The sequence below is a fragment of the Pseudophryne corroboree genome, chromosome 6 (genome assembly GCF_028390025.1).
Source record: "Pseudophryne corroboree isolate aPseCor3 chromosome 6, aPseCor3.hap2, whole genome shotgun sequence".
NCBI classification, from domain to species: domain Eukaryota; kingdom Metazoa; phylum Chordata; class Amphibia; order Anura; family Myobatrachidae; genus Pseudophryne; species Pseudophryne corroboree.
Genome location: NC_086449.1, coordinates 671478539 through 671498447, shown reverse-complemented (window position 1 = coordinate 671498447; position 19909 = coordinate 671478539). Strand labels below are relative to the sequence as shown.

General features: G+C 42.8%; 1 protein-coding gene across 4 annotated transcripts in view; it reads left to right on the top strand.

The window, feature by feature from the left end:
* DOCK2 (dedicator of cytokinesis 2) overlaps positions 1–19572 on the top strand; it is a 1781615-nt gene extending 1762043 nt beyond the window's left edge. For 3 of the 4 annotated variants that reach the window (XM_063928256.1, XM_063928254.1, XM_063928253.1), the window contains 3 exons: positions 10871–10991; positions 12811–12953; positions 16047–19572. In XM_063928256.1, the coding sequence (XP_063784326.1) occupies positions 10871–10991; positions 12811–12953; positions 16047–16106 (324 nt within the window). In that variant the 3' untranslated portion in view covers positions 16107–19572. The remainder of the gene's footprint in view (positions 1–10870; positions 10992–12810; positions 12954–16046) is intronic. The other variant, XM_063928255.1, reaches the window with a different exon arrangement.
* Positions 19573–19909: the final 337 nt, after the last annotated feature.

The following is a 19909-nucleotide window of genomic DNA, read 5'->3' as shown; positions in this document are numbered from 1 at the left end:
CAAAATGACCTCCAGCAAGCCACAAATGTGCATGTGTCTACTGAAACGATCAGAAACAGACTCCATGAGGGCCCGATGTCCACAGGTGGGGGTTGTGCTTACAGCCCAACACCGTGCAGGACGTTTGGCATTTGCCAGAGAACACCAAGATTGGCAAATTCTCCACTGGCGCCCTGTGCTCTTCACAGATGAAAGCAGGTTCTCACTGAGCACATGTGACAGACGTGACAGAGTCTGGAGATGCCAAGGAGAACGTTCTGCTGCCTGCAACATCCTCCAGCATGACCGTTTTGGCAGTGGGTCAGTAATGGTGTGGGGTGGCATTTCTTTGGGGGGCCACACAGCCCTCCATGTGCTCGCCAGAGGAAGTCTGACTGCCATTAGGTATGGAGATGAGATCCTCAGACCCCTTGTGAGACCATATGCTGGTGCGGTTGGCCCTTGGTTCCTCCTAATGCAAGACTATGCTAGTCCTCATGTGGCTGGAGTGTGTCAGCAGTTCCTGCAAGACGAAGGCATTGATGCTATGGACCGGCCTGCCCGTTCCCCAGACCTGAATCCAACTGAGCACATCTGGGACATCATGTCTCGCTCCATCCATCAAAGCTACGTTGCACCACAGACTGTCCAGGAGTTGGCGGATGCTTTAGTCCAGGTCTGGAAGGAGATCCCTCAGTAGACCATCCGCCACCTCATCAGGAGAATGCCCAGGCGTTGTAGGGAGGTCATACAGGCACGTGAAGGCCACAAACACTACTGAGCCTCATTTTGACTTGTTTTAGGGACATTACATCAAAGTTGGATCAGCCTGTAGTGTGTTTTTCCACTTTAATTTTGAGTGTGACTCCAAATCCAGACCTCCATGGGCTAATAAATTTGATTTCCATTGATAATTTTTGTGCTATTTTGTCAGCTTATTCAACTATGTAAAGAACAAAGTATTAAATAAGAATATTTAATTCATTCAGATCTAGGATGTGTTGTTTAAGTGTTCCCTTTTATTTTTTTCAGCAGTGTATATATATTAGAGATGTGCAACGGAAATTTTTCTGGTTTTTCGTTTTGGTTTTGGATTCGGTTCCGCGGCCGTGTTTTGGATTCGGACGCATTTTGGCAAAACCTCCCTGAAAATTTTTTGTCGGATTCGGGCGTGTTTTGGATTCGGTGTTTTTTTTAAAACCCCTCAAAAACAGCTTAAATCATAGAATTTGGGGGTACTTTTGATCCCATAGTATTATTAACCTCAATAACCATAATTTCCACTCATTTCCAGTCTATTCTGAACACCTCACACCTCACAATATTATTTTTAGTCCTAAAATTTGCACCGAGGTCGCTGGATGACTAAGCTAAGTGACCCAAGTGGGCAGCACAAACACCTGGCCCATCTAGGAGTGGCACTGCAGTGTCAGACAGGATGGCACTTAAAAAAATAGTCCCCAAACAGCACATGATGCAAAGAAAAGATAAAAAGAGGTGCACTGTGGTCACTGGATGGCTAAGCTAAGCGACACAAACACCTCAATATCACAGGAATGATTTGTTCTAATCAATGGTATTATTGGTCCAAATCACTGGAAGAAAATGACAAAATCACAGGAATTATTCGTTCTAATCAATGGTATTATTGGTCCAAATCACTGGAAGAAAATGACAAAATCACTGTAATTATTTGGCAAGATCACTGTAATTAATAATTATAAATCACTGATATTAATTGGTAAAAATCTCGCTATCGCCTGCCTAGTGAAGTGGAATCTAGATGGGATTTTGTACCGGGAACACAATAACTTCATCAATTGTCTAAATCCCAATGCACTAATGGCGGAAAACGGGCGCACGTCTAACAGCGCACTGATTATACTGAGAACTGATTATACTGAGCACTGATTTTACTGAGCACTGATTATACTGATCACTGATTTTACTGAGCACTGATTTTACTGAGCACTGATGATACTACGGAGAACTGACACTGAGCAGCGAGAACAGCACTGGACTATTGTGCTGTAGTATACTGGTCACCACAATGCAGCACTGACACTGAGCACAGGTATTAAGCACTGATCAGGATACTTGAAGTGACAGTGCAGCAAGATACAGCAATGGCCTACTGTACTGTACTACTATATACTAATGGTCACCACAATGCATCACTGTACTACTATATATACTGGTCACAACAATGCAGCACAGATTGAGCACTATTCAGGATACTAGAACTGAGTCTGACACGGAGCTGCAAGATACAGCAATGGCCTACTGTACTGTACTACTATATACTGGTGGTCACCACAATGCAGCAAAGATATTGAGCACTGATCAGAATAGAAGTGACACAGAGCAGCAAGATACCGCAATGTCCTACTGTACTGTACTACTATATACTGGTGGTCACCACAATGCAGCACTGTACTACTATATACTGGTCACAACAATGCAGCACAGATTGAGCACTGATCAGGATATTAGAACTGAGTCTGACACAGCTGCAAGATACAGCAATGGCCTACTGTACTGTACTACTGTATACTGGTGGTCACCACAATGCAGCACACTGAGCACAGATATTGAGCTTTTCAGGCAGAGAATGTACGCACGTCCTCCCTGCTCAATCGACAATGCACGAGTGAAAATGGCGACAACACGCGGCTCTTTATATGGAATCCGATCTCGCGAGAATCCGACAGAGGTATGATGACGTTTTCCCCCGTTCGTGTTTTGCGTCTTAGGTGGGAAGAACCGAGGCTGCCTCGGACCCGTGTAAACCATGTGAAGTTCGGGGGGGTTCGAATCTCGATGAACCGAACCCGCTCATCTCTAATATATATATATATATATATATATATACATATACACACACACACTTTTAATACATAGTTAGATATATATCTTCTACGGAAATTTAGTGACTGACCATATATATATATATATATATATATATACAAATCACAAATCTATATATAAACATATACACACATAACATCCTTATTTGGACACTTTGACAGCGGGATACCTGTCGGAGTGTCAGCTGCTCACAAGATGATTATTATTTTGCGGAACTGCTGACGATCTGCACCACGGGCGTAGGGGCGGGAGGGTAGCGTCTAGTTTCCCTTCGTGGAAAGGATCTTTCCCATAATTCTACTGGGTCCATGTCAAGGGAAAATAGACATACCGGGGTGGGAATGCATGTTACCTAGTGACTACAGCTCTGGACAGTCAGTGTCTCGCGGGATTTATAACCAAAAAAGAAAACAAAAGAATTTTCCCGGCGTCAACTAGGTACCTTGAAATTAGATATACAGTTCTGTCGCAGCTCTCATATACATAAGGGGTACTCCACCCCTATATAGCCAACAGAGAAAAAGAAAAATGTGAAAGCGCTGACACTCTGTATATATATATATATGTGTGAAAGAATTTTTATTTTATATTTACTTCTATTTTTTAATACTTATAAAAATAACCTTTATAAAAAAACTTACAATAAAATCCACAATCACCCTCTCTATATATACCATATGGGTATCTCTCCCTTCTTTCTAGTCTGCAGAGACTATTTCAGTTATTTATTAGTTTAGTAACTTTTTATTTGTATCTGTTTAGTTTCTGCAGAGTAGAAAGATGACTGGTCTACTAAAAAACTGTAACAATGTATTTCTATTTATTTATACACTTGTACACAGTAAGATGTCCTTTTATACTCTAAAATAACATAGCACAGTCCATGTTCTAGACGGTTTCTGCTGTATATTAACAGAATCGCTGTTCTTAGTCCGTTTTCAAATCAGACTCAATTAATTAACTCAGCTGAAATGTGTTGAATTTCTATAAACAGAAACATTTTTTTTGCAGCGTATATATTATTGCAATGTTTGAGTGCTCTATTCCATTTTGAAATTGGAACTTGTTGGAAGTATTATTTGCACATTTAGTGCTAGTATACATGGCCATGTATGTATTTAAAATAGAGCAACTTTACCCCACTTGCCGTCTATGCAATTATGTGTTGGTCGGTGTAGCTCCCGGCTCTGGTAGCAGAATTTCCTTTTATAATGAGCCTTATCTGGAGATCCAAATCCCGTTCCACACAGGTTTGCAGGGGGATTATACAGACAAAGATAGGTACATGTAGCTGCTGTCAATGCTTGAAAAAAAAATACGCGTTTCTCCATCTCTGTTATCCTCGACGGCTTCCTCAGTTAGTGAAACTAACTGAGGAAGCCGCCGAGGATAACAGAGGCGGAGAAATGCGTATTTTTTTTTTCAAGTATTGACAGCAGCCATGTATATGAACTAGCACTAAATGTGCAAATAATACTTCCAACAAATGGAATAGAGGACTCAAACATTGCAATAATATATACACTGCAAAACAGCCGACCATGTATGTCCACGCCCACATTGCTATTGACCACGCCCCATTAGCCTACAACCCTGCCACCTCCCAGAGGAGGGTGCAGCAAAGTAGGCACCTATGATATTGACTAAGCTAGATTACAGTACAGGCAGTTAGGAGGTTATTGTTTTTTGTATTATTTTTTTAAAGCTTAGTTACATCTATTGTCTATACACTGGTGCTGCAGCATAACCCTAAATAAATACTAAAGTTGTTTTTTTTTTTTTTAATAAAACTTTTGTTGAACTGTTAACAAAAGGCCCATACACACTACTCGATTTTGAGCTCAAAGTAGCTCACTTTTGGCGTTTTGAGCTACTTTGAGTTCAAAATCACCTAGTGTGTATGGCCGGGCGATGAGTGCTGATGCTTACTCCCGCATCATCGCCGGCTGGCGTCGGCCTGTTTTACCGGCCGAGTGAACCACTTTTCACAGTCTCCTATTGTTGAAAGTGGTTCACCCCTGTGAAAATCATTGGGCCAGGTGAAAATCGCTCAGTGTGTATGCACTCTGATTTTCCGGCCAGCCACCATCGCTTTGCATACACACTGCGCAAAAACGCCCAGTGTGTATGCACCTTAACTCCATCTTTAGAGAGTGTATTACTTGCTCTGTCCCTATGGGGGAAATCATTGCCAGATAGGTATCTTTAAATCCCCAGCAGAGTCAATTCTCCTCCCAGTCCTGGTGATTTTAAAAGACACTGCCTGCATGTCATACCTCCCAACAGTGGCGTAACTAGAAATTTTTCTCCCCCAAGCCCAAAAATTCTTCGGCGCTAGTAAAGGGATAAACATGTGCATGCCAAAGGCGCGCGACGCAAAAAGGGGTGTTGCTTCATTAAAATGGGCGTGTCTTCGCATAAAGGGGCGTGGCATTGCAGGAAAAGACTACCTCATACCCCAGTTTTGCAACCTGCACGCCCAGACGTTAGCCACCACAGCAAAGAAAAATAATCCTGATTCATGCCCCTTACATTATTTGTCATTTTTCCTCCTTATAGTAATGCCCAGTATACATTATGCCACATACTGCAATGCCCCTGACACATTATGCCACACACCGTAATGCCTGTGACACATTATGACAGGAATCGCAATGCCCATTATACATTATGCTACACACTGCAATGCCCCTGATACATTATAGCACATACAATGTCTGTGACACATTATGACACACACTGCAATGACCGTGAGACATTATACCACATACCACAATGCTCGTGATATAGTATACAACACACCGTAATGCCTGACACATTATGACACACACCGCAATGTCCGTGATACATTATGCCACACACTGCAATGACCCTGAGACATTATACCACATATCACAATGCCCGTGATATAGTATACCACACACCGTAATGCCTGTGACACATACTGCAATGCCCGTTATATCCTATGCCACACACCGCAATGCCCGTTATACATTATGCCACACTGAAATGCTCCTGAGACATTATACCACATACCACAATGCCCGTGATATAGTATGCCACACACCGAAATGCCTGTGACACATTATGACACACACCGCAATGCCCATTACACATTAAGTCCTACAGTAAGGGGTTTCATGCTCTTGGTTCCATGCACGGTGCCAGGGGTTTTCATGCTCAGGGTGTCATGCACGGTGCCAGGGGTTTTCATGCTCAGGGTGTCATGCTCGTTGCCAGGGGTTTCATGCGCTGGGTGTCATGCTCGTTGCCAGGGGGTAGTGCTTGTTGCTAGGGCTGTGCTCTCCCAGTGCCACATATGCCCCCAGTGCCAGATATTCCCCTACAGTGCCAGGTACTCACATGCCCCCAGTGCCAAATATAGCCCCTCCCCCATGTGTCAGGTACACATATACCCCCCCAGTGCCACATATGCCTCCAGTGCCAGATATTCCCCCACAGTGCCAGGTACTCACATGCCCCCAGTGCCAAATACAGCCCCCTTCCCCCCATGTGCCAGGTACACAAATACCCCCCCAGTGCCACATATGCCCCCAGTGCCACATAAGCCCCCCTCCCCCTATGCCACATATGCCCCCAGTGCCACATAAGCCCCCCTCCCCCAGTGCTGCATATGCTCCCCCAGTGACCCCATGCTCCCCCAGTGCCCCCTCCCCCCCGCGCTCCCCCGCTGTTTTGTGTTGGAGGGACACGGAGGGTACAGCGCGCGGAGGGAAGGAGGAGACCGCAGATTGACATGCGGACGCTCGTCCGCATGTCAATCTGCGCTAAATCAGTGGCACCCCTCGCCCCCAAGCCACCGCGGGGGCAGTAGTTACGCCACTGCCTCCCAACTTTCTCAGTAAATGAAGAGGGACACACGCGCTCCTGAAAAGTGAGTGTGGCGTATGAAATGGGGCGTGGCTTCGCGTGAGGGCCGCAATCGTGAGTCACGCCCCCGTTTTCATCACTGAGGGAGCATGCCCAGCACCCCCGTGAGCCGCTGGCATGCCCCCTCTCCTTCTGTCTTTGACGGTCAAAATCCCGACATGGGCAAAATACAGACATTTAAAATACTGACAAGGTCAAAATACCGACATGTAAAATGCCGACAGGTCAAAATACCGACATGCGGTTTTTGTTGTGTTTATGTGTGTGTATGTCGACATAGGTCGACATGGACACCATATAAGTGTGCCGCGTCCCCTTGCATGGCTCGCGCGCTGTGCTCGGCACACTATTATATTCCCCCTCTAGGTCCACTGGGATGGTAAAGTATGAACAAGTCGGTTTCAATGAAATAAATCATGAAAAAATCATGTCGGCATTTTGACCTGTCGGCATTTTACATGTCGGTATTTTGACCTTGTCGGTATTTTAAATGTCTGTATTTTGTCCATGTCGGGATTTTGACCTTGTTGGGATTTTGACCTTGTCGGGATTTTGACCGTCGGTCAATTGCTGTCGGGATTTTGATTGGAGGTAAATTGACTGCATCCCCTACATTCATCAATAGCAATCATATGTACTAGCATGTATCTTTACCATTAGTGAACCCCAACTCATAGCATCATGTATTCTGTATTTACATACTGAATTTCACCACTTGCAAAATAGTGACTCTCACCAATTACCAGCCCACCTTATTTATAGGGAACCTTAAAAATGCCATTGTTTCTTAATGTAAAGGAAATTGTGTGAGCAAATCTACGTAACACAGCTATCACCAGAGAATTAACCATATTATGACAGAGACATTGATAATATTATAAAGCTACGTAATGATAGTTTTTAATATGTATGTGATATGCTACCAGTAAAATCCTGCAAATACTGTATGCCTTCTTTATTTACTTATTTTGGCCTTCATGTGCCATCTAGTGGTGTCTTCTATGAATAAAACAGGGGAAATTTTTTTTGGCATACTGTATGTTTTATGGTGTTGATTTCTGAGGAAATTAGCATTTTGCAAGCACAAGCAGAGGTGTACCTAGTCTTTCTTTTCCCTTAGGCAGCAACTGAAATGTTACTCTTCTCATAGTGTTTGCTGTAGAAGACGAATCGCTTGCAGCAAAGACAATTTGCTGTTTTTAATTAACTCCCAGCTTTGTTCTCTCCCTCAATAAAAACTCTCTGCCATGTAGTAGCTATTTACCTACTGTAGTTTTCCTTTTATTATTTTTAGAGCATGAGAGCAACTATTGGATATTATTTTAAACTGTTACTAACCCTAACTGTTAACTTAATTTTATACCTTATACAGATGTAGCCATGCTAATCTTGCCGCTTTGTGGCATGCACATTGCGGCATGCTGCATGGCGCGCCGGTCTGTGACTATTCGAGATTGCCGGATGCGAATAGTCACGGCCAGGCATTCCATTCAGCAAGCTGTGTTGCAGCATGCTGAATCGTATATGTACTAGGGTGGTTTTAGTTATCTAGTGTGATATCCATAGCTCCCAACATGACCAATTCAGGAGGGACAAAATGCTCTTCTCCTGGACTTCCCTCTTAATTTATGATTGCCATCACCTGTTTTGAACAGGTAAATGGATAAGAAAGGTGTTTCAACACAGGTGATTGCAATCATAAATTAAGTGGTTGCTCTCTTCTGGAGTCCATGACAGCAAGTCCCCCAAATATTTGGGTGCTGAGCACAAAGTACCTGGTGGAGGGAACACATATGGACAACAGGTGCAGTGCAATAAAGAACTGTTGGGTGCCAGACCATCCCGTAATACAAGAACAGGAAAACTGGTCTGTTGCAGGAGGTCATACGGTACAGGAGCAATCTCCACTGCACACTCTTCTCACTGCAGGCACGTCACAGCTAAAGGCACTCCCTATCTTGTCCTCTGCCAAGGGTCTCTGAAACTGTAGGCACTGTTACTCCAGCTGCAGTCACTTGCATGAGGCAATGTCATACCTCTCTCAGGGGCTTCCTCTCCTATCTGGGGAGCACTTGGAAGGGGCCTCTATATAACAGGACTTTCCTCCTACTTACAGATGATGGGCTCTTCAAAGGAGCCCTTTACTTATTGGGCTTTGCCCCTTATATTAACTATGCCCTTGTGGCAGTGCCACCCCCCCCCCCCCACCCCCTCCCATGCCAGGGTACCACGGTACCTCCCAACTCCCGTCCCGTGATCCCAGCTAAAATGGACGCCACTCTATACATGGTCACCGAGTACTTGAGCCTTTAGAGACTCAGGTCCCGACATCGGAGGCTGCAGCCATGGACAGAATGTGCCACTGGGCCATTCCCCTTTAACATCAGATGGGTCATGCCCCCTTGTGCAGCTAGCTTCACCCTGCCCTCCTAGTGAGTGATGGGTGCCATCACTGGTAGGAGGAGCTTAACCGCGGCAGTGCTGGGAGGTGGTGCTTAGAAATGGTGCGGAGCTTCAGTCTGGCACTGCCGGGCTTTATATTACCGATGATGGCACTGGATGAAAACAGACCTTTCCTCTCTTGCCTGACTGATAACCCCTATGTGTTTTGCCCATAGGACTTCATCAGGGGTAGGTATCGAAATAAACATACAACTTCCTTGGGGAATGATCAGACTCACATTACTTGAGTAATCTCTCCTATAAGGGCAACAGGAAGTGTAGTGATCTCCAACTCCAGGATAAACCTATAGATACTGTAAATAATAATTGTTTAAGATCTGTACCTCTGTGCACGTAATGGAAGGTTGGCTTCCAATAGCTCCAACTGCAAGGCAGTAGGGACATAGTGGAGGATTAGCCACCAGGGTAAGTATGAGAGTGGGTGTGTTTATGGGTGTAGCTATAGTGTGTGCATGGGATGCCATTGCTATGGGGCCCACCGGCTTAGGAGGCCCGGGTCAAATTGTCTACCAATACAAACTGGTGCACTATAGTGTGGCATAATGTGAACTGGGGCACTGGCATAATGTAAACTTGGGCATTATATGGTATATTTTGAACTAATGCACTGATATAGAGCATAAGATGATCTTGGGCACTACTAGTGGGCAAAAGATAAACTTGGGCACTACTGTGGGACATAAAATGAACTAGGTCACTACTATAGGGCATAAAATGAGCTACGGCATTACTATGGGGCATAACATTAACTAGGGCATCACTATGGTTCGGAGAATAACTAACTGCTGTAAGAGTGGTGTCTCTGTAAAAACATTGAGGCAGGGTCTCCTTCAAAATATTGCTATGCAGCACACAGAGTTCTGGCTGTACCCCTGGTGTGTTTGTGGGCGAGAGCAGGTCAAACCATCGGGGCATTGGCATGGGTGGAGGATGTGCAGTGCACATGCAGACCCTGCACTCATAATTTTACTTACCTCTCCAGAGTCCCTTGCTGGCTGGTGCTGAAATGCAATACATATCACTGGGAAAATATGCGCAGTGGCCATTTTTGCGGTGATTTACCTTGCTCAATAGAGAAGTTACCAAGAACATGGTAAAGGTTCCATGTTCCATAGACCTGCCATAGCGGAAGGGGCCCGCATGGAGCCTGCACTCCTCTCTTAAGCGCCTCTGCATTGAGTGGCCTTAATCAGGCATGTCACACCGAAACATATTCAGTATATCTATATATATATATATATATATATATATATAAATTTGTATATAAATTTGGTGAAAAATATTATGGTCTTTTTGATAAATGGACATAAGTGGCAACAAAAGTATTATTATTGTTTATATATAGAGTGCAAATCATATTACACAGAGCCCTAGTAAGAATTGAACCTGTGCAGTAATGCTTACCACTGGGCTACCTATCTCTACCAACTATCAGTCTACTTTACAGCCTTGTTCTGCATTCACAGGAAGAGGGATGCAGTATAAAGTAAAAAAAAAAAAAAAAGTAATGAGTTGATCATTATAAAAAAAAGGCTCCTTCATTTCTCATTATGGGGTAATCATAAACAAGGTTGTAAGCTTTCCAATTATTCATTTTCGTTGACAGTTTTTATTCTTGTTATATAGAGAAAACGTTATTGCTTTATAATTATGTATATATACTTTACAGCTGTCAAGGAAGCAGGAATTTATGAGTGACACCAATCTCTCAGACCATGCTACAGCGCCACAGAGTACATCTGTTCTCAAGCAGATGAGCTTTGCCAGCCGTTCCATGCCAACTATCCCAGGTAGGGTCCAGGGTTTTTAGACCAGCATTTTTAACTTACTATACAATTCTGGCTCTCTACATATCAACCTATAAGTAATAGCACAAACACGTACATACACTGTTAGGCAGTGGTGCTGGTCACACAAAACTAGGCTACATGACAATAGGGGCATGACCACATTATGCCACACACCGTAAATGCCCCTTACACATTATCATAATGCCCATTACACATTATGCCACACACCATAATGCTTATTACACATTATGCCACACACCGTAATGCCCATTACACATTATGGCAGACACTGTAACACCCATTACACATTATGCCACACACCATAATGCCTTACATGTTATACCACACAGTAATGCGTATTACTTATTATGCCACACACAGTTATGCCACTAACACCATTTTATGTCCCACACACAAAAATGCTCCTTATAAATTATTCCCCAGCGGTGGGCTGGTGGTGCGCCATATTTCTTAATGGTACTCCATACCATCCTGTACCACCCTACTTTCAGCACTGCTGTTAGGACATAATGTGCTTGAATGCAAGTACTGTACTTACAGTATCTAAGATGCAGTGCATTTTACCACTGCAAAGCAATTAATGACTGAAAAGGGGATGCAAGAAATGCAGCTGCATTTGTAACTTTCCTTTTACACAATTAATGTACAAAGCCGCCACTTAATCAGTTTGCAATCATTTCTCTTCCTCTCATTAGTCATATCCTTCACTAGTTCATAAGATGGTTTAAGGTTTATTAACTTGTTAAACATTCAGTTACTGGTGAGAAATGAATGTATATTTAATGCTATAGCCTATCTACTTGTGTCCTATAGATTTCAGCTCATACCTACAGTATCAATTTTCAAAAATAAAAATAAATAAATAGGATACTGAAACTGACTACCTTCCTTTATCGCTATAATAGAGTTTGTCCAGCAGCACATTTTTATATTTATGCTTTTTATATATTGTAGCACATACATATTCCGCAGGGCTTTACAGAGAATATTTGGCTATTCACATCAGTCCCTGCCCCAGTGTAGCTTACAGTCGATATTCCCCATGGATAAACACACATAAAAGGGTTATCAGGAGCCAATTAACATACCAGTCTATGTTTGGATTGCGGGAAGAAACTGGAGTACCTGAAGGAAATGCATGCACGGGGAGTATATACACTTTCTACAAACTTGGAGTCAGTAATACTAACCACCTCTGGTGGCTCCACATAGGTGAGCCACACCAACTGCTCCCCCCCATCCCCTTTCATACGCTGCCACATATAGCCAGCTGGTGCTCACTGGCAGTTGATGTGCTCCCTTATTTGAATTTCGGACTGCACTACTGCAGCCCCATATCTGGAGGCACCACTGCCGCCCAATAACATTTATCCCTTGGGGTATGCACACACAGGCTTACTGCATTCCGACAGCCATGGGTAGAAGAGAGAAAAAAATTAAAATAAAAAAATGCATCAACAACAAGGGTTTCCCGCATGTTACTCGGGTTATCCCAGGTCACAACTCACTGTGAAAGTGTCCCCCAAAAATAACCCATGTAGCTTACATGGTTGGATACGGGTTAAAGGGGAGTATAAATAAGTCATGCGACCCAGGGCTCGATTACAGTATAGGGAGAACAGTTAACACTGCACCCATGTGCAGTCTAAATGGCGCTGACCAGGAATAACCTGGATTGGTGCCACGGTGTGTATGGGGTCTGTTTCAGGTCTGACCCGGATATTACAGTAGATACCATTATGACATTCACTTTCTGTTGTGCCACTTTGCATAGTTGTTTTTATTCTCTTGTTTACAGCATTAACTTTATCAGTTGCCAGTGGTCCCACATGTGAGGAGCAGAATCAGCGCCACAGGATGAGTCAGCCAAATATTGGTGGACTGGAGTCAGACAGGAGGATGGCAAAGAAAAGCAAAGTCAATCAGTTCTTTAAGACCATGGTGAGTTGTAGCAGAATACATAAAGGAGCATGGAAATAGTGCAGCAAACCAAGGCAGTGTGTGTGTATGCTGAATTGGTAGCTCCAATAATATGAGTATTAGATGCAAGCCCATGACACTCCCAAAAGACAGCGCAGTTCAGTACACTTCAATGTCGCTACCCCGGTATCTCCCCAAAATGCCCAGTTTCATGGATAGACAGACCTGGGCCAAATTCTGTTCAACAGACATGTAGAAAAATCTGATTATACACTCATATTTAGGGAGCTTTAGTTTGCTATTGAGCAGTTCCATAGCTGACCTCCCCAGAATTATGGACATCCAACTGAAAAGCTTTTTCAGTGCTACAGTATTTAAAAACACAAACAGGACAAACAAGCTCAGAGAAGTAAATAAAGTGATGGCTAAATTAGAGATTCTATGAGAAGGACGATAAGGATGACAAGCTTTCAGCACATATTTCCATATGTACCAAGCTTCGGAATGCGATACATTCTGGAGCTTGGACCCAGTAGGTAATGCCATTTTTAGATGGTATTACCCAAAAGCAGCATGTGGGCTTCTGTTTGCGTTTCCATTTGAGAGGGATACAGTCGAATCTCCCTCAGCACCCTCCGCGGCATGTGCATCATACTGCGCATGCACAGAAGGTTTCTCCTGGGTCCTAAACTCGGAAGTACTGCCGATCGTAAAGGACAGCTCTTACCAGTAGAGCTGTCCGCTGAGATACTAATTGCATTCCTAGGTTACATGCCGGTGTTATTAATGCTGGTATATACCTGATAAGTGACGGGAAGAATCGCATTGAGGATGCAATGCTTAGTACATGCCGCCCAAATTCAGATCCAAAATTGCACAAATAAATATTCTTTCAATTAAAGTTAATTAGGGAACTAATTAGGGAATATTCACTAATATTCATGGTCTTTAAAAATGATACATTTCCAAAATAATAATCTAGCCCAGAACGTACAATACCCACATAAATTCCTTACTATCATCATGCAATCTACCCTGTTGACCAGAAATAGAACCATCTTACTGGGCTAGGAGATAACCACAGGAGAAATTATACAAGCTATAAAGGGTCAGAAATCCTGCAAAGTACCAGGTCTGGAAACGGAGAAGAAGCGATTGGATAGGATAGATTCAACCACAATTTAAAATGAGCTATACCTACTTCATAACTATGATTTTCCCACTGGTTCACCCCCTTTGTGTAATCACCAATGCAACAAAATCAATCAAGGACCTAAATTAATCTATGAGGTTAACGAGGGACCAAGTTGGAAATCCTTAAATCCATTTTGGGAGAGATTTGATATACCCACATCTAATGTCCTTGAATATTTACAGCTACATTTTTTCTACAGTCTTTCCCCAGAGTGAAAATATTTGGGGACCTTACCCCATTTGGTTGCATGTGTTATTATAATACTAGCAGTAGAGGGAAAGTGGTTAAAATACCACTAGTCGGGATCCTGGCAGTCACAATGCTGACGCTGGAAACATGACTAGTAGTGAAATGCTGCCGTCGGAATACTGGCGCCACAGTCTATTCTCCCTCTGTGGGTGTCCACGACACCCATAGACGAAGAATAGAACCTGTGGCGCGTGCAGCGAGCCACGATGCCCACAGCCTGGCGAGCGCAGCGAGACCGTAAGAGGCTTTCTAGTGCTCTCCCCGCTGTCGGCATTACGACGGACAGAATCCTGCTGTCGGGATCATGACAGCCGAGATCCCGTCCGCCGGCATTTCATACTGATCCCCAGTAGAAGAATCGATTATATTCTATTGCATATATCCACTGCTGAACCTACTTTAAATTGGGATATTTGCTCAAATGGGAGAAGGGTATAAGACCTCATATAGACAAAGATGTTTTACAGAATTAGGAATATATCTTTTAGGGCTTCAAACTCAACTTTAATCAAAGAACAGTAATTTAGAATGTAAATTAGGTGGTACAGATGTGTCCTCAGTCACATTAAACTGCTCTTTAGTCGCGCCTAGTCCTGAGTGAGTTTACTAATGCTGGGTGTCTCTTCTTACGTCTTTTTTCCCTGAAAATGCGTCTTATTCGCATAACTGTTTTCCACTGACACTGTGACAAGATACAGCTGCAGTCACAAACACAGAATATACACATGCTGCGTATCATTTTTATCAGCCTAATCTGCTTGTGCGTCTTAATCGCACAGCAATGTGAATAAGGAGCAGTTTTGGGGAAAAAGACGTCTGACGCTGGCCGAGTCACATGGAAGCTGGCGGCTCTCATGTCCCCTGTGTGCTGCAACTTATAACGTACAGAGGCTGGACCAGGAAGGATGCATCTGTACCTTGCATCTACATTATTACAAAATTTATGTCCAGCTACTGTATTCCTCCCTTGTGGTGGCAGGATGCTTGAACAGATATTGGACACTCAATTCTGACTTTCTCCATCTGCTCTCCTATACCTTCCCGTTTCTGGCCTAGGAACACATTTTGGAAACTTGCATGTCATATCTTGATTGCAGCCAATTGTTCCATTGCTAAAGCTTGATGGACCCTTGTCCTCTTTGCTCTAGCTTGTTAAGAACAAATTTTATTTTATTGATGCTATAAAATTTTTTATATTGTACAATGACAAGGAAAAACAGATATATCTGACTCCATTTGGTAGGCCTGGTTTGGATTTCACCCATCCCTTTTTCTCCAGCAGGATTTGTATTCATTGCTGTCAGGTGATTTCGATATATTGTGTAGATGATAATGATTGTCTTATTATTATAATTTAGTAGGCACAATGTGCAGTTACATTGTCAACTACGAGTAAGATGCTTATTTTCCCTTGGCCTCACCGTCTGTATTTCCTTTTACCTTCCCCATCAAACTAAGGGCCTAATTTACTGAATTAGGCCCTAAGTTTAAACTACACCTCCTGGGGGAAAACACCCAATGTTGATAACTGCAAAGAAACAAAAAGAAATGGTGGAAATGTCACAACGTTACGTCTCTCTCCGCAAAATGGATTACCCCCTCCCCCCCCATTAAAAGAGAATGTCATTATTTTAGTATATTTTAAACTACTTTTATTTCTTTACTTACAGCGTGGCTCCAAAGTGGCTGATGATGACAAGCAACTGGAAACATTGTCAATTGACCTCTGATAGTTTTCTGCCAGCATCCCTATTGATTGTAGTAAATTCTTAACTCCACTAAAAAATTAGGACAAAGCTTCAACACAGAAATATACATTATAATAGAGCTCAATGTTGTTTTAAAACACAGGTGGTCTCATTTACAAAGCGCAAAACAGCCAAGACAAAGAGCATAGCTCCCTTTATTCCATCCCCAGTTTCACAAGTGTCCCTCAAGTTTTGCACAAGCTTTGAACAGGTGGGAGGCATCTTGTGTCTTCCAATCGCACTTTGGCAGTGAAAAGGACTCCTTTTTGAAGCTTCATACACAAAAGGGACACATGAGGACAAGGTTAATGTACCCTGACTTGTGATTACTGTAAGTCATAATTCTATCTAACCTATGCAGTATTTTAGCAGACAAACTGCAAATGTGAGGCAAGTGTAAATGACAGCCTGCATTTCCTTTGCTGTGTCTGGGATCTAAATTGTGTCTCTGTTAATCAGCTTTACAAACGGTTCACAGAGACACTTTTCCTTTTTTTAAATTACTGTTGTCTACAGAAGGTTTCAAAAAAGATACATAAAATATAAAAATGAAATTAAATAATGATTAATAAATAATAGCTGCCAGTGCACAATGCTGTACATTTGTAGGGTATCCAGTCTCTAGGTCGACCACACTTAGGTCGACCACTATTGAACGACAGTAAGTAGGTCGACATGGTTTCTAGGTCAACATGAGTTTTTTTTTTTTTTTTAACAATTTTGATCTTTTTCATACATTACGATCCACTTGGACCACAATTGGGAATGGTAACCTGTGCCGAGCTCAGTGGGAGTGGAGTGAGGCACCTTGCCTGAATTTTGTCGCGAGTCATGGGAGGGGACACGGTGCACTAATTAGGGATCCCGGTCACTGTACAGAGAAAACAACACCAAAAAAAGTGCAAGAACTCATGTCGACCTTTTGTCATGTTGACCTAGTACAAGTCAACCTAGAGTCCCTGTCGACATAGAAACCATGTAGACCTACTTACTGTCGACCAATTGTGGTCGACATAGACACTGTCAAACTAAGTGTGATCAATCTTGCATAGCACACCCCATTTGCAGAGAGAGAGAGAGAGAGATCATTGACTTCACTCATGATGCCTTGGCAACCCACCCAATGACATGCTTATGTTTTACTAAACTAATTTAATCTCAAATAGTGTCAGTTCCCCTTAAGGTCATTGGAAATATTATTTACTATGTCAGATTGTACATGAATAATTGTATTGTTGTCAGTCATTGGGGTTTCTATAATGGGTGCAATGTGTGCGGTGCACACGGGCCTCTGCGTCCATGGGGGGCCAACACAGCACACATTGCACCCATATTTTAATACTTACCTCTCCGAAGTCCAGCGTTGGACGCTGCAGCGAACATCGCAGTCAAAATGGCCACTTTGAGGGGGGGGGGGGTTTGCAGATATAACATGTGCAGAGAGAGTTAGATTTGGGTGGGTTATTTTGTTTCTGTGCAGGGTAAATACTGGCAACTTTATTTTTACACTGCAATTTAGATTCAGTTTGAACACCCCCCCCCCCACCCAAATCTAACTCTCTCTGCAAATGTTATATCTGCCCCCCCCTGCAGTGCACATGGTTTTGCCCATCTGCTAACAAATTTGCTGCCGCGATCAGATCTGAATTAGGCCCTTAGTGCAGTGGTTTCCAAACTTTTTTGAATCACGGCGCCCTAGAATATCAGAATTTTTTTCACGTCATCCCTAGGCCAAAAATGTATTATTGAGAAATTTAGAAAGAAATATTACATTAAGAAGATCGCGTTTATATGTCATCCTTAGGGTCCGTTCTGTGGTGAGGGACAAGATTTGCTTCTGTTTGGCCACATTTTTTATGACTGGCAGCCACCAGCACTGGTTTTGCCTATTATATTGACCATGAATAATTTGAATTGGTCCTGGACCACCAACCCATGGCACCCCTGCAAGTGTCCCGAGGCACCCCAGGGAGCCACGGCACACAGTTTGGGAACCTCTGCCTTAGTGTATTTATACAATATAATTGCAAGTTTTATGCTACCATTAATTTGAAATACAGCAAGAATATCTAAACAGTTCTCTAAAATACTGTAATACCTCTGTGCAAGTTTCCTTTCTTACTTGACAAAGTCATTACTGCACCAATGACACAACAAATGTCTTGGCCTACGGGGCTACATCCCTTGTCATCCCTATTCTGTTTTCCGAGACAAATTACTATTCAAAGTCTTGACTTTGGCGCCCCTTACAATCATTGAAATCCAACATGATGTTATGGCTTCAATATAAAGTGTAGAGCTGAATTGTATGTACTGTATTTCACTGATGTTCAAAAAGAATTACAGAGATTACATCTCACATACTGTATACTACACAATAAATACAGAAATACACAGCTGAAGGTAAATGTCATTATATTGTACAATGAGCTTTAAAGCTTTAACCACTTGCCTGGAGTGGTCGCATCAGATGTGACCACAGCAGGCTCTGCTTTCCCTCACATGGTCACTGCTGATGTGATCAGTCAGTAGCACCCACTCTTCCAGCAGCTACTAATCTCAGAGAGACCTCCCAGCCCCTCTGCTTATTGATATTGATTCCCTCCCCAGCCACTGCTGATTGGGCAACCCGGCAGCACCCCTTACCCAGTGGCTGCATACTGTAGATTAGCAGCTGCAGAGGAAATGTAATAGAAGCCGCCAATACTGCATGTTCAATGTGTACACCTGTGGGGGAAGAGAGGAAAATATATGTCTGCAGTGCTCGTGAAGATGTGATCATCGATTGTCCAATATCTTGCCCATCAATGTTTTAGTAGAAAGTAATCAGTATACCAATGACGGAATCCCGACCGCTGGAAATCCCAACAGTCAGCATGCTGACTGACATGGACTATACCCAATTGTGGGTGTCCACGACACCCATAGAGTGGAAATAGAACCTGTGGCGAGCGTAACGTGCCCCCAAGCCCACTGGCAAGAGCAGAAATCCCGCAAGGAGCTTCATTGCGCCTGCCCCCCTGCTGGCAATCTGGCGCCCCCGGGATCCCGGCGTCAATATGCTGACCACTGGAATCCCAACAGCCGGTCACCCGATCCCAACCTGTTTTAACCAATGTTTATAACAAACATATTTTTTTATTTAATTTTTTTAACTTAAAATCATGTTGGGCATGTTATAAACCTACTTCAATCATAAAAAGCGTAACAATTCCTGAGCGGCTTTTGGAAATTAAATAAGCCAGTTAAGTGGTTAATGTTGAATGACATTAACTCATTCCATCTCTTGCTCTTTTTGCAATGAGTTAATCATTTTAATGAGTCAAAAATGTAATGGTTGTGCTGAAAAATATAGTTACGTATTTTTAGATGACTTTTATAATTTCTTTTTTCAAGTATATTCTATATTGTGTTTGCTTATAATCCAAATATTTTTGAGAGTCAAATTTGTATTGTACCTATTCTTTTACAAATAAAAATTGTATTGCATTATTAGTTGAGTGTTTGTGTTAATGTTTTTATTGCAAAGAAGAAAAGCTAGGTAAAAGTCTATAGAAACTGTTTAAAAAAATTATTATTATTATTTTCTCTATCGTCCTAAGTGGATGCTGGGGTTCCTGAAAGGACCATGGGGAATAGCGGCTCCGCAGGAGACAGGGCACAAAAGTAAAGCTTTTACAGGTCAGGTGGTGTGTACTGGCTCCTCCCCCTATGACCCTCCTCCAGACTCCAGTTAGATTTTTGTGCCCGGCCGAGAAGGGTGCAATTCTAGGTGGCTCTCATAA